Genomic DNA, 16,341 nt, shown 5'->3' with positions numbered 1-16,341 from the left:
CTCCCCTACTCACACTCTGTCTGTCTTTCTGTCTCTCTCTCTGTCTCAAAAATAAAATAAAACATTAAAAATATTAAAAATTTAAAATATTTAATATTTATTAAAATATTAATATTTTAATGTTTTATTTTATTTTTGAGAGAGAGAGACACTGTGTGAGTGGGGGACGGGCAGAGAGAGGGAGATACAGAATCTGAAGCAGGCTCCAGGCTCCAAGCTATCAGCACAGAGCCCATCGTGGGGCTTGAATTCACGAACCATGAGATCATGAACTGAGCTGAAGTCGGACGTTTAACCGACTGAGCCACCCAGGCACCCCTACTGATAACTGCTGTTGATCAGAAGCCTCACCACTGATATGAACAGTTGGTTGACACATATTTTGTATGTTATATGTGTCATATACTGTATTCTTATAATCAAGTAAGCTAGGGAAAAGAAAATGTTAAGAAAATTATAAGGAAGAAAAAATATATTTACAGGACTGTACTGTACAAAATTTGTAAGTTGGCCTATGTAGTTCAAACCCATGTTTTTCAAAGATCAACTATGGTTGGAAGAGACTGCAGAGACAACCAGTTGTATTTTTTATTCCAAGACTAATTTCCTGAGAATGTGGACTATTTGTGTCGCTTTCACGGGCCTCTGTTTCTAACTTTATAATTCGATCTCCAGATTCTATTTACTTCTTATCCTGTTTAATGCTCTGACATTTCTCTGTGACATAATAAAATGGGGTAAAGTATAAGAAGGTGCTCAGAAATTGTCTTTTAAATTATGCATGAAGACGACCTAGGTCCAGATAGAACATTTGGACCAGAAAATGAGGCTGTGCACTAGAATTTAGTAGGACTAGTCTCCATGAACCTAGACCTCCTTCGCTGATCACTCAAGATCTCATTGTGAGCCCTTTTCTTGTATGTTTTGACTTTCCAAGGCAGAAAACAACTCGGTGACGATTCATTTTTACTTAGTAGGTGTTAAATATTTTTCAGTGCAGTGTTTGGCCAAAGGAAGGTCAAATTAGTCTCTTGATTCTGACTGCACATTAGAATCATTTGGGTTTTAAAGGAATACTGGCACCTGACGCCTCCCCCCAACTCGCTTTCCCCCAGCCCCAAGATACTGATTGCAATTGGTGTGATGGAGTTTGGGCATCGGCATTTTGAGAAAACTTTCTTGGTGATTCTAGTATGTAGCCAGTGTTTAGAACTACTGGGTAGAGTTACTGAAGGTTTATGAGACTTATAATCCTAATAAGGATATGGACAAAGCACGTCCCTAGATGTGCACACCCAGAAAAGTAAGAGAAATAGAAATATTTCTGTATGACATCAGTCATTTAACCTTTCTAATCCTATAGGGTCTAAAAATGCAGTGGTTCTCAAAGTGTTGTCCCAGACCAATAGCATCAGCATCACCTGGGAGTTTATTAGAAATGAAAATTCTCAGGGGGCACCTGCATGGCTCAGTTGATTGAGTATCTGACTCAACTTTGGCTCAGGTCATGATCTCGTTCGTGAGTTCAAGGCCCGCATCCAGCTCTGTGCTGACAGTGCAAAGCCTGCTTGGGATTTTCTCTCTCCCTCTCTCTCTACCTTTTCCCTGCTTGCGTGCTCTCTCTCTCTCTCTCTCTGTCTCTGTCTCTCTCTCTCTCACACACACACACACAAATAAACAAAAATTAAAAAAAAATAAATGCAAATTCTCGGGCCCCACCCTAGACCAACTAAATCAAGAACTCTGAGGGTGGAACACAGCCATCCATGTTTTACCAGACCTTTCCGAGATCCTGATGACCTCTATAAATTTCGAGAACCATCAGGATGAAGGGTTGTAGGACTAATAGGTAGCCTATGAAAATCTTAGCACAGTGGTTTGGTGCATGGTGGGAGTCTAAAAAGCAGAGTACTCTAAATATATAGTGTATTTCACTGCTTTGTAGTCTGAATATGGCCGGAAGCTAGATTAGACAGCTACTCTTCCAACTTGAAGTCTGTTATTTCTAAGGCAAATAGGGGCCAGAGGAACCATCAGAACAATGAATCAAGGTGTATCAGAACAATGAAATCCAAGCCACCATCCTTCTTCTGTGCAGTTTAGATTTTTTTTTTTTTTGAAGGCTTAAATCATGGTATTTTGGTTCTACCCAAAAGCAACTCATTGAGTGACAGAAACTCCTGCCCTGCTGCTAAGTGTTGAGCAACTGAAATGCAAGGAAAAGTACTTATTCATGAATATTACTTATTATTGTTATCTAAAATATTATTTTTAAAAGAAAAAAGGCAAACAGATTTTTTTAAATGGAAGTTTCCTATTCCTAATAGAATTTCTTGCAAAGTATTTTTAAAAATTTCCATATCATGAAGCCACAGAGCTTTTAGATTTATGTCTGCACCTCAGACCTTAGAGATTAGGTGCTCTCTTCCAAAAACACGACATTGGTATGCTCTTCTCGTTGGGCAATGATGTTGAACTTTCTTGATATGCTCACCCCTAATCACTTCCTGCCTGGATTGTATATAGGTTTTGATATCGGAGGTTTCTTATTCCCCTTCCTCCTAATCTGCCCTGCATGTGCTTTTAGATTAGTCTTTAGTAAATCATACTGCAACCAAATGTTTTCTTGTCAGAAATGCTTGATGGCTCCCTACCGCAAGCATGATAAAATTTGAACTACTTACTAGATGTTCAGCACACTTAAAGAAAAAATTCTTTTTGTCACTGCACTTAGTTTTATTGTTCACTAGTATTCTTTTACATCCCTATGTTTATGCTGTATTATGACTTGCTCCTTATTCTCTAGGCCCTAGATGTTTTAAGCTATGCCTTTGTTCCCCTGTCTTTCTGCCAAGAGTGGACTCGTTGGTCACTGTGAACTGCTGTTCAGGGGCAGTTTAAATGTTCTGGTAAAAGCCTTCCTTGTTGCTCTACTTGGGCATAAGTTTTCCTTTTTCTTAGCTTCCAGAAGAGTTCATTTCTCCATCTTAATAAATTGTATCTTCTTTTTCCTTTATCTGTGGGTACATTTTTTCCACCTCTGCTTGATGAAAACTTTACTGAGGGTAAGTACCAAGTCTTACCCACCTCAGCAATTCACCACCCCGAACACCTTCCCTGTTCAAGCTAAACATATCCAACTCCTCCTCCTGTAGGCTAGCTTTTATTTCACTTCTAAGTATCAACTCCTGTCCTCATTCTTCTCAAAATTAAGGCTACCAATTTACCTGAAGGGAACTGTAATAGGGAATAATTGCCATTGAGACAAAACAATGATGCGTCAAGGCCAATTAAAAAGCAGTAAAATGCCAGCAAATATACGTTTTTTAAGAGTCCTACAAAATTGCGTCTATGTTAATTTCATGTGTGCATTTCCTTTCTGTAGGTGATTTTCTTCCACCCCCACCTCCACCTCTAGATGATCCTGATGCTCTTCCGTCTGGCTCTGGAAACTTCCCTCCTCCACCACCCCTTGATGAAGGTGCTTTCAGGGCACAGGTAAGATCTGTGGTGGAAGTCATGTTAATAAGCCATGCTAGGAAGCTCATGAATTCAGTGATTGTTTCTGTGGTGGATAAACATTTATCCAGAGCCTAAAGAGAGCTTTACAACTCACAAAGAGCTAAGGTACTTTAATGCAACACGCCCCACTGAAGCTTTGCAGAGTTCTGCTGGCTTGCATTCTGAAGCCCTAGAAATCCTTTCACCTCCTAATTTTGTTCTGAAACTGAAAGCCATTTTTTAGGAATGCCATTTGAGAATTCCATGTTTCCTTGTTATCCCAGGGACCAACTGTGCTTTTTTATTGCCTCTTTTCTCTATCCACAAACATTGCATTCTGCGTGGGTAAGAGTGATATTTTAAGACTCTGGTTGGTCACTGTGGGTCCTAATTGGCCAGCAACATCTTTCTAGCAAAAGCGCCAGCAAACCTTCTTGGGATATTCTTTTCTGAGTGGGGTCAAGTGGGGTTAGGGATGCACATTATAGGATGTATTGATCTTATACAAGTGCTGTGCTCCAGGGAGTGATGATTGCATGCAACCCACGGCTGGGATCAGAAGCAACAGTGGAAGGACTTCTCAGCCTGTAACCTTGTAGAAGCACGGGTGACCAGATGCCACAATGTAGGCAGCTAACTGCTGTTCCTATCAGGAGAGAAAACTAAATAGCAATGTTATAGAATCATGTTGTCTTTTAGGGGTGATGATGCTATTATAGATATATAGAAGGAAAAATATATATCCAAAATATTTGGGGAGGAAATTAATGGTGTCTGGTAGTTGCTTCAAAATAATAAGAATAGGGAGCTAATGAGCAAGAAAATAGGTGAAAGAAAGATTAGTGATGAGTTGGTAATTGTTGAGTGTTTGGAGGGAGGTTGATTCTATCTATATTTGGTCTACCTTTACATATGTTTACAATTTCCCACAGTAAGTTTTTTTTTTTTTTTAATTTTAATGTTTGTTTATTTTTGGAGAGAGAGAGTGAGAGAGAGAGCGAGTGGGGGAAGGGCAGAGAGAGAGGGAGACACTGAATCTGAAGCAGGCTCTAGGCTCTGAGCTGTCAGCACAGAGCCTGACGTGTGTCGAATCCACGAACTCTGAGATCATGACCTGAGCCAAAGTCAGATGCTCAACTGATTGAGCCACCCAGGCTCCCCTCATAGTAAGTTTTAAAGAAGAAAAGCCATGGGAAATCACTGCTTAAATGGTTCAGTCCATTGTCTGGCTTTCTTTCTCCTAAATTTCAGGTTGGGAGAGACAAAGGAAGAAGTGATTCATTCATTCAACAAATATTCCGTGTGCCGGTGTGCGTACCTTTTATAGCATGAGAATTCTGTAGTGAAAAAGACAGACAGGATTCTACCCGCATGAAACTGCCATGTTAGTAAAACTGGTGGATATAAACAAAATAGGTACATTGATTACGAAGAACATTAGAATGAAATCAGGGCTGTGGGTTGGAGGAAAGGGTGATCCAGCGGCCTTGCTGAGAAGGGGACACCTGAGCAACCGTTTGGAGTAGGGAGAAGGGAGTAAACCATGTGAGTTTCTTGGGAGTATATTTTCATATGTTAGAACTTAAGTAATAGAAGAAGCTTTTTGTACTATTGAGAAGTTAAAATTAGTGAGTTCCAGTTATAACCAGTGGCCTCCAAGTCCATTTGGAACCTAGATTTTTCAAAATCCATTAAAAATTTTATGTATTAGATATATATATTGTGGGTTTCCTACAAAAATCTTGACTTTCCTATAAAATCTTGCTGATAAAATGTTGTAAGCTAATAAAATCAAAGCTCAAATGCCACTAATGGATAGGAATCCTACAAAGTTTATATTTATTTTATGCAACAGATAGGTCCCTTGGCAAATAGAAATAATATGATCAATTTTCCTTATTTTTAGTCATCTTTTATTAACAACGAAAAAAAAAAACTCTTAAATTTGTCTTGTATATACCTTTGCTCTTATTTGGTCCAGGGCTATTCTTTGCATATTGTTGAATCTATGTAATTAAAAATTTCATTTAGTCTGTTTGCTCTCTTGGAACGTTATAGAAGCTATTTTGTTGCATTTTAAATCTTCAGTTCTTAAAAGCTTGTTTGACCTTGTGACAGAAGACTTGTGTTTGTTCATTGAACAGCTTATTCTAGTTACGTGATTCTCAACAGGTCACGCTGAGTCCGATTTTTCTCATAATTAAAAGTAAGGTAACTGTCTACTACCTCTAGTAACCAAATGAAATACAGATGGATTTGAAATTGGCAAGCTATAATGGCTATCCAGATATTTTGATATAACTATCACTATATAAAAATAACAACAGTGGTAATGATAAGGCTTTGCCAAAAGGTTTAATGAAGAAGAATTCAAACATGGGCTTTCATAAAAATTACAAAAACTCTTCTCCTCTATGGACCTTTCCTGATAAATGTACCAAAACCATGACTTTGTTTTTTATAAGGAAGGAAATAAACAAAACGCCGGTTGCCATGTTGGCTTATGTTCTTTGCAAAACAGAAGGAAGGACAAAAAATAAAATTGAGTTTGCCAAATGGGAAAGGACACATCTGGTAGGAGAGGCGTGTTATTCTTGAAGATATGGAAGATTGTTGGCAAGTTCAAAAGCACAGGGGTATGCCCTTCCCTTGTGTGAGAATGATAGCGACTTGGCCCTGCTCTGGCCATAGTTGCACCACCTTGGAATATGAACTGTATAATAGAGCCCAAAGTAAGGTAATCGCTGGAGAAAATTTTGCACTTTTTCCTCTCGGCCCTGGTGAAACTTCAGGTTGCCAAGTCCAAATTATAGCTAGTGAATGTGTTTTTATGTAGAAGTCTGTTTATGCTTCTAGCCAGATTTTCAGGTCAGAGTCCAAATAATGTCTACTAAGTACGACTATAGAATTTTAAAATTGTCAGAGCTGAAAAGGACCTTAGAGATCATTTAGTCCAACCCTGGCGCCAGCCATTAGTTACAGCCTCTTCAGGGACTTGCTAAATGGATTAGTTCCCTGTGTCTGCAGGTGGAGAAACTGAGTCTCACGAAGGTATGGATCCTATCATCCATACCTCATTTTGAGAAATCTTGACTTCTGGATTTGTCCTTCCTGTTGTACCAGATGGCCTTGCACATGGCTTTGCTTTAGTCTTCCATCAGCCTGTAAGTCTCTGAGGTTCAGATGACGGGATTATACGGTTTTCTTTTGAAGGACTAGGCGTTGCTGGAGTTTTGCTTAGTGTCCTGTAGTTTTGAGACCTGCTACACACTTCTTACGTATTTTTTTGCAAAAGGCAAATACTTCAATTCAAAACTTCTTGTTCTGAGAATTCTTTTTTTTTTTAAGAGAAAAAAATGAATCTTGGAAAACAAATGAGGGCTTTATCTTTTCTTTTCTGTCAAGATCAGTTTGACCTCAAGACCTGTGAGATTTGGAGTGACCGTTTCACTCATTCATTTGTTCTTCATTCACTCAACACAAATTGAGTAACTTCTGTAAGTAAAGCATATATACTAGAGATTGTAGCCTTAGAACTTGGCATCATGGGTCTAGTGTCCTGACTCTCGACCTTAGGTCCCTGTAGTGTTGTTCTAATCTGATGCTGCAGTTGTTAATTTCTTCCTATTTCAGCCAGCTAATGGGCAGCCCTATAGCATTGCTTAGAATAGTTTCACAGGTGGAGAATGTCTCATAGAATTTCAGGTTTACAAGGGAATTAGAGATCATACTTCCAGTATCTCTCTTTTGTTTGGATCTCCTAATTTTTTTTTTTTTTCTAGTTTAACAAGGTATTTATGGGTGACTATTGCAGGTGAGATGATGTTGACGGATAAGGAGATGGTTCACAGATAGCACCTCTGAATCAAATCACAATAATACCTCTGAATCACAAACACAGCTTTTAAGCTATAGTGTTCCATAATAAATTATTTCTTAGTCATCATGCTCTGATCAGAAGCACAAGCTAAGTCCTATGTTGTGGTAGAGGGTGGGAAAAATAAATTAACTAACTGGAGATCTATGAGAAGGCTTCTTGGAGACAGTGTCAACTGAACTGAACTTTGATGGCTGATGTAGGACCTTAATTTTCAGGTGGGGTGAATAGATCTTTTAGCAATAAACTAACAAATATAAGAGTATTGAAGGAGAGCACGAAGTAGTGTGGTAGGCCTGCATTGCCAGCTGTGGAATCTGCCCTTTATTCTGAAATCATTGTCAGTTTACTGCAGGTGTTTGTTAATATTTTAAAGATAAGGGTGACATCTCCAGATCTGTTGTTGGATGCCATGTGGTATTTTTTACACACCATCAGGCATAACCTGTTGCACTTGTGGGAAACCCCATGCAGACAGCTCTGGCACACTTCCTAGAAGTCCTCAGGGACTTATCCTGATGGCTTCTAAGTTCAGGTGCCCGATATTTAACATCCACTTTTTGTGAGATCTCTGCTTGACTTTTCTTCATGACCTCCAGTTGATATCTCCTCATTGCCTCTCTCTTTGTGACCCAGTCCCGTGGTTTGCTTTAACTTGCCCACTCTCCAGAGATCTATATACTCCTTGTTTTCATCTCCCTTTTTCTGCTCATCCCAGTGGGATGGCCACAGCCACATTTCCTGCTGTCACCACAGTCCCTCCACCTTAGACAATAGACCATGATGCCTGTCGTCGGTTACTCCTTAATGTTAAAAACTCCTTTCTCTTATGGAACGGAAATTTGTGTCTGTATGATTTCTTTCCTTTTTTTTTAAGTTTTATTTTAATGTTTGTTTATTTTTAGGGAGGGAGAGAGAGAGAGACAAAGTGAGAGTGGGGGAGGGACAGAGAGAGAGGGAGACAGAGAACCCGAAGCAGGCTCCAGGCTTCGAGCTGTCAGTACAGAGCCCAGGGCGGGGTTCAAACTCATGAACAGGGAGATCATGACCTGAGCTGAAGTCGGACGCTTAACAAACTGAGCCACCCAGGCGCCCCCATGATTTCTTTCCAGTGATTTTCGTCCTACCGTCTTAGAACACAGTGCCCATGAAAAGGAACAGTCAGGCCAGGGGAGGGATAGGTGATATCTGCCCCAAGAAGTTGATCATGAGAGCTGCTGAAAGAAGTGACTTTTCCGGAGGCCTGTGTGAAAACAGTGTAATGTGAACTATGCACCGAACTTGGGGAAATGCCCAGAGTTAATTGAAAAGAGAAGGGAGAAAGGAAACCTCTGAAATTATTTATGGTCTTGTCTTAGTCAGTCTTCAAAGTTTGCAAGCCAACTCATTTCTGTTCTTCTGAAAACATTTTCAAAGCTCCTTTATGTACATGGCAAACGATAGATTATAGTCAGTTATCCACGTATGTCAATAATAATTTTAGAATCTACCATAGTTTTAGCAGAGCCAGCCCTGGAAGCTGTGTCTTGCGACTCATAGTCTAGTACAGTCATGCTCACAGGTATGGAATGATGGATTTTTACCTGTAGACATGAAGGGCTCAGGCCCACAACCATGGCCACGTTCTTTTATGCACTCGCAGAAACAGGCAGCAAGACTTGCTTTATATGGCTTTGACGTACTCCATTGTAGAGGCCATTCCTTCCATGGCCTGATAGTGGGCTGAGGAAGGAGGAGGCTGGGTAAAAAAGGAGATCCAAGCTATAAAGGCTAAAATGAGTGGAGGCAATGTGCAGTCTTGCCTTAAGAAAACCGAAATGATCAGCGGCTCTAATCCACTCTGAAGTGCTTGTCCTTTCTGCACGGTGAGAACGCGAGAGTATCTTGATCTACGAAAACATACCAAAGGAGTGATTGAGATGCCTATTTCTTCGTGGCCCTTTACCTTATTCCCTGGGCCTTGGGTTAGCAAGCCCTGGTTGGTTTGTAGGGTTGCTTGTGACCCTGGGGACAGCAGTGGCGATAGCAGCAGCAGGTTGCTTCATGGTTATCTCCTCCTTTTATGGTTGCAGTGGTAGGTCAGTGCATGTTTAGTAGGGCTGGTGGGCTCCTAGCCATGTGGATGGCTTTGGTCAATATGACTTTCTGGAAGTGAATTTCAAAGGTTTCCTGTTTGCTTTTCTCTCTGAATCATCATGTGATTGGAAATTCAGACGAGAAAAGAGCAAGATTTTTGGTGTCTAGACTTCTAAGAGCTTCTTGGAAAGTAGCAGGCCTAGAGCCCCTAGGGGGTAGCGCAATATTTCATGTAGCAGTTTGAAACTTTTTGCATGGAATGCCGTGGTGTTCTCCTCCATATTTTTAAAGGACCTATTGAAAGAGGTAAACCTTTTTCTGGGGATCAGGGGTAGAGTATGTGTCCACACACTCACTCCTTCACACTTGTCAATCCCGTTACCCCTGCCACTGCTACCTTGATGCGACCTAGGGCACACGTATGCTTCCTGCAGGGAAGAACCGGCCAATTGCTGGGTAAGAAAAGTCTGGTGGAGAAACTGGTTGTGGTCAGTAAGGCCATAGGTCAGGATAACCAATGAGGCTAGGTTTCCTTTAGCTCTTGAGTTTCTTCGTAGGCAGCAATTTACAATATTTGCCTATTTCAGAAAATTTTCTTTGCCTAGAGGTATGTAAAATTGGAGTTGGTTCTTTCTGAGTCAGTGGAAGTTTTTTTTTTTTTTTTCTCATTTTGTCGCTGTCACCAAGAATCTCAGTGATTTCTTCAAAGCTGTAGTATGCTTACTTATTTTTTTAATATGTTTTGTCTCATAATGAAAACAAATCAAACAGTGCAGCTCAACTGTTTTCAGTAATGTTTCTCTATCACGGAAAAATCATGATCTGAACATATACCCCGTGCCCAGTGTCTACACCAGGTGAGGTTTGAGCATTTTTCTTCCTGATGCATCTAAAAGCTTATTAAGGCAATTTGGAGACTATGCTGTAATATTTTAAACTGTATAACTTAAACTCTTTTGAAAGGACCCCTTCTCACGTTAAATTGTATCACCGTATTACTAATACGCTGTAACTTTTTTTAGTGTTTATTTATTTTCGAGAGAGTGAGCAGGGGAGGGGCAGAGAGAGAGGGGGGACAGAGGATCCCAAGCAGGCTCCATGCCATCAGCACAGAGCACGATGCAGGGCTCGAATTCATGAACTGTGAGATCATGACCTGAGCCATTGGACACTTAACCGACTGAGCCACCCAGGCACCTCATAAACTATAACTTTTACTTGTTTATTGCAGTGTGTCTTACTTGCTATTTCTTTTTCTTGAATTTATCATTCTGATTCCTTCTGTTCTTTTTTTATCTCTGCCACAGTAAGGTTTTTTTTTTTTTTTTTTTTTTTTGAAAGGCTACATGGATGATCCAGCTCCTGAGTTTTTATATATCTGAAAATGACTTATTTTTGCCTTTATATTTACGTAATGCTTTGGCGGCAGGTAGAATTCTAGGATCAAATTTCCTTTTTCAGCATTCAATGAAGATGTCTATATTCTTATTTTAGTATCATTTAGTGTTACGGATGAGAAATCTGATTGCGGTGTGATTCTTTTTCCAGTTTATTATCTTTTCTTTGTTGGATCTGCAAGCCTTATTTGGGGGAGTCTGTGGTTTCACGGCACTGCACCTGGATACAGGTCCCTACCCTTACCCCGTGTTTCCACTCAGCAGTCAGTGTACCTTTCTGATCTTTTTTATTTAGCTAAGGTGGGGGACTTTCTTGTGTTATTAAGACAAAGCAGTTTAACTTTTCGTTTGCCTTTTTTGTCCTTACAGGACCTCTATTTTATGATGCTGGATTTCTTCTCCATTCTTTGTATTAAGATTCTTTTTCAGTAGTTTTGCCAATGGGAGAACCCCTATTGCTTTCCTTTACTTTTTAACTTTTTTGTGGTGGTAGTCTGCTCTTATAAATTTTTTTTTAACGTTTATTTCTTTTTGAGACAGAGAGAGACAGAGCATGAATGGGGAAGGGTCAGAGAGAGAGGGAGACACAGAATCGGAAACAGGCTCCGGGCTCTGAGCTGTCAGCACAGAGCCCGACGAGGGGCTCGAACTCACAGACCACGAGATCATGACCTGGGCCGAAGTCGTATGCCTAACCGACTGAGCCACCCAGGCACCCTGGTAGTCTGCTCTTCTAAATGCTACATCCACCTGCATTTAGGGGAGGGAATGTGGTAGGGGACTGTGGCTCTGGATTTGCCGTGCTTGTTGACGTAGATAACTTATATCTTGTTTCCAGGTCAGGAATATATAGACCTTTAATAAGCATGGTGACCACAGAGTGTGTCTCTGCACCTGGTCTCCATTTTATGTGTGTAATTAGGGGAGGCGGGTGAACGAAAGGGTTCCTGTTAGATGCACAGCCCGAGAGCAGACCAGTGAGCTTCACTGCCATCCTTGAGGCGACTTCTTAGCTGTGGGGATCCACAGGCAGGTAGCAAAGCCCCGATTGCAATGTCCTGTATATGCCAAGTAAGAGCAGAAGCAGGTTGCGGGATGGTCTCTGGTTGAGTTCTCTAGGCTTCTGAGTTTCCTCCCTCACTCTTTCCCCCATCCATGCTTCTCAATGAGTATTTCACCAGGAGTGTCAGGGAATGTGGCAAAGAACTTTTTATTAGAAAGGATGAACTCATTAAGTGATTTTACTGCTGTTATGACATTCTATACTCCAAACATCATTTCCCAAGAGGCTCCCCCACCCCCTCACCCTTCTTGTTGTGACAGCTCAAAGTCAGCTATGAAAGTCAGGTAATGCTACCTTTTGTTTTTTATCTCAAGCTCACTCTCCTGCCCTCGAGGGCTTCACCACAGAAAAGCCCTCTTTGGTTGCATCATCGAAGCCAAGTCAAGCTTTAGGGATAACATAGTGTGATGGCTAACACTGTGTGCGCTGGATCCAGATACCCAGCCCCTCACCCACTAGCTGTATGCCTATGGCCATGTGATTTAACCTTCCCATGCCTCAGTTTGCTCTTCTGTAAACTGGAATCTACCTCTTTGGGTTGCTGTGAGATGCGTATAGAGAATATTGTATGTGCCTGACATATCCCAGCACTTAGTGTTTACTGTTGATGTCATCACTATTGGGCAATTCAGCGCTAGCTGGCCTCTGTGCTGAGTTCCGGAACAGTTGTCGCTGTCTTTGGTTTGCCCCGTGCCTCCCCAGGAATCACCAGAAATCCTATTCCTTGCTCCTAAATGCGTGAGGATTTTGAGTCTTTTGCTAAAGAGATACTTTCACAAACTCCCTCTGTAAAACAAACGATTTGATGAACTAATCTTTTCTTATAGTTCTAAAATTCACTGCTTTGGTAATAAAATATCACCTCTTTATAACTTCACAGTAATTTACAAATTGCAAAATGCTTTATATGATCTTACCTGATCTTCACATATAAAAAAAAAGGACCGATATATTTTAACCAATTAAAATATATTTTAATGTCCCAACAAGTTGAGACAACTTTTTTAGATCTCACAAGTATCCTGGAAGCAGTGATTTAGTTTTAAATGAACAAAAACAAAAACAAAATGTATTTTGGGGACTTTTAAGCCTCTTGGCTTAGTATCAATTCCCTTACAAATGAGAGAAGGCAGATCATTTTGAATTCTCTAAAAGCAGCCAAAGTCATCAACAATATGTGTTCATGGCTGGTGGCCAGGGGCCACGGAGATTGCTTTCCATGTCGTTCTTTAGTGGAAATAAGCACACTTCCATCCTGGCCTTCGGCATCTTCTCTGACAATCCCCTCACAGATTGTATGTACCATGTACTTCTTATCCATGGATTTGGTAGGAGGCTCTGTTGGGCTCACAAATCCTTTAGTTCCATTGTATTTACATAATCCACTCAACACAGGCACAGAACAACTTGATCTGAAAGAAAGGGTAAAAGAGGGAATGGAAGATGCCAAGACCAAAAACCTAGGGCATCAACTCAGATTTTATTTGTGAAACTCCCAATGTTTTGGGGAGGTTTTCTGTGCATAACTGATTTTGCTTGATCCATTCAAAAGTCAGGTATTTATGCCCTCCCCCCCAGATAACTTACAGTATAATATTGCATGCAATACATATGCTAGTCCTTGAGGGGTTACACTATTCTTATCATCATTTTATCATTAGCTTTTGTGAGTGTGACCTGTCCAAGGCCTGCAAATTCCATAAATTCCAAACTTGAGTTGGAGTGTTTTTTGTTTTGTTTTTAAATAACAGATTTTCATACACTTGATCTCACTTGAGCCTTTAAATAACTTCTGAAAAGGGAAAGGTAGGGATAATCCCCATCTTGTGTAAGTGAAGATGCTGAGGCTCAGGGAGGCAAAGTAATAGTCCCAGTTTCCATGGTATTAAGTGTCCCAGGCAGGGATCAGACCCTGAGTCCTGTCAGTCCATTCCTGTCTCTCTCTTGCCATCCCTGCTTTGTTGTTACTTTTCCTTTATATTCTTTTTCGATGAAGGGCATAAAACACCAATTGTCATTTTCTCTCCAAGTACTCACTATTTGGAAGCTCTTCCTCTTGTGAGTTCTGTTGTAGATTTCTCTGTGGCACTATTGTCTTCAGACTCTTTTTTTTTTTTTTCCTCTCCAACTGCATGTATCTTTATGGATTGAAAGAGTGTACTTTGGCATTAAAAGGTGGGAAATGTGTTTATAAGCCGGTAAAATGGAATTCTTTCCTTAGTTTTTTGTTTGTTTTTATATTTATTTCACCAATAAACTTCAGTAAAGGTAACAATTTTCATTATGAGGGAAAACAAGTAACATTGGTGATAATTGGTAGATACACTGTTTTTAGGGAAGTTTTTTAAAAGGTGGAATGGGGAGTAATACAAGACAGGAGGATTCATATGATAAAAAAAAGATGATTTTGCTGTTATTTTTAGAAGTAAAGGATTTGGCTAATGAGACACTCCCCCTCAAAGAGGGAGAGAGAGAGGGAAGGTACTCAGATTCATTCCTTTCCCCATAAGTTGTATTATTCCTTTCAGTGCTTAAAACAGCCTACGTCTGTCCTACAACCACTTTTGTTTTGAACTGTACAGGATGTGATTTGGGGAAGACCATCCCTAAGAGCCAAATCTCCGTTTCTTCAGCCATAAACTAGTATCATGCTTTCTATTTTCTGTTGTTGTTGTTGTTGTTGTTGTTTTCTAATGATCAGATAAAAACAACCCATTTGATAGCACTTTCTAAAACAGTAAGGATTTACCTTAAAAGTGTTCATTTTTGATAATATTATTTCAACATCCTTGAGCTTTAATTCTTTCTATTACAATGTATATCGCCCCACAGTGAATCACTGCATGGCCTTTCAACGTTGTATTTGATTGTATGGCGAGTATTGAAAAGAGAATGGCCGACTGTCCCCTGATCAGATATGTACTGATCCAAGCCCCAGCTGACTACAGCCTGTGCACTTCAAAGTCAGGGCTGTGACTTAGAAAGATCTGTCTCAGAACTTCACATAGTACCTGGCCAGCTCAGGCTTAGGTTTTCCATGAAGAGATGATCAAACAAGTAAATAAAGGACATGGCAGCCAGTAGAGTATTTCACAGTACACATTCAGGAGACTTCATCATTTTTATTATCATTTTACATCAAGCCATTTTGAAAGTTGAAATGTACCTAGAGGATTGTTTTCATTTCCTTTTCGCTCGTTGAAAGTCATACAGTGTCACTTTAGTAATTCTTTCTTGACCCAGCGGGGATAGAAACCAGTTTCAGGCCATGGCCACTATAGAGAAGTTTTTTTGTACAGTTACAGATTCATTAAGTAAGAGTCTCTCCTCTCCTTGCTTTCCTGCCTGCCATGTTTCTCTCTATAAACCGGGACTTAAGCTATGGTCTTAGCATCCACAGAAGTCATTTCCACTCTACTGAAATGGCTCCTGTACACTTTTGTCACCACCTCTGATTCCCTAGTGATTGTTCTTTTTCTGACATCTACCTCTTTCAGGCAGGTAACACTTGACGACTTGAACCTCCTCACTTCCTCCTTCAGTTTTCACTCTACACAACTTCCTTACTTCCCCTGCTGTATCTGTGACTATTCCTTTTCTCTCTTTGGTACCAGCCTGCCCCCCACCCCCATCCTAAATTGAGGTGCCCACTCAGTGCTCTCCCTTTTGACCTTCTGTCTTCTATCAGTAGAAATCATAACTTTAATAGAGTCATCTTTGATCTCTGCTTATTTAATGACTTGAACTGCTGATGACTCTCTCCCTTAGACAACTCTCATGCCATTTATCCTAGGGCCTTCCCACATGGAAAGTCTTTTGTCTCTTCACACTCAGTGTGTCCCAGAGCTACTCATCGCTTTACCCCAAGGCTTCCACTCTGTTAGAAACACCACCATATTTTCTTATTTTTTAAAATATAATTTATTGTCAAGTTAGATAACATACAAAGTATACAGTGTGCTCTTGACTTCAGGAGTAGATTCCCATGATTCTTCACTTACATTCAACACCCAATGCTCATCCCAACAAGTGTCCTTCTCAATGCCCATTTTCGCCTCTCCCCTGTCTCCTCCCCCCATCAACACTCTTTGTTCTCTGTATTTAAGAGTCTCTTATGGTTAGCCTCCCTCTCTGTTTGAAACTAATTTTTTTCCCTTCCCTTCGCCCATGGTCTTCTGTTAAGTTTCTCAAGTGTTTCTGTTCTTCCAAGTTCTAAACTCTGGTCATTGCTGATATGTCTTCCTTTTGTAATATGTCTGTTACCAGTATCTACTATTTTTGGTTCAAAAAAGACTCTCAAGTGTACTCTCATCTCTTCATTTTACTATTCATTGTTCTAACTTCTTCCTTCTCCATATCACAATAGACTCATTGTTTTGATTCTGTTTTTTTTAAATGGCTTTGTTTGTTTGTTTGTTTCATTCCAG

At 40.2% G+C, this 16,341-nt stretch overlaps 1 protein-coding gene across 5 annotated transcripts in view; it reads left to right on the top strand.

The window, feature by feature from the left end:
• Positions 1-16,341, top strand: part of LPP (LIM domain containing preferred translocation partner in lipoma) — a 677,239-nt gene that overhangs the window by 295,460 nt on the left and 365,438 nt on the right. For all 5 annotated transcript variants that reach the window (XM_019463484.2, XM_019463486.2, XM_019463485.2 and 2 more), the window contains one exon: positions 3,386-3,498. In XM_019463484.2, coding sequence (XP_019319029.2) covers positions 3,386-3,498 — 113 coding nt within the window. The remainder of the gene's footprint in view (positions 1-3,385; positions 3,499-16,341) is intronic.

Source organism: Panthera pardus, unplaced genomic scaffold (assembly GCF_024362965.1).
Source record: "Panthera pardus isolate Hobbes unplaced genomic scaffold, ASM2436296v1 HiC_scaffold_16, whole genome shotgun sequence".
Classification (NCBI taxonomy): Eukaryota; Metazoa; Chordata; class Mammalia; order Carnivora; family Felidae; genus Panthera; species Panthera pardus.
The sequence above is the reverse complement of the archived record's forward strand: the minus strand, read 5'-3'. Positions and strand labels throughout refer to the sequence as shown.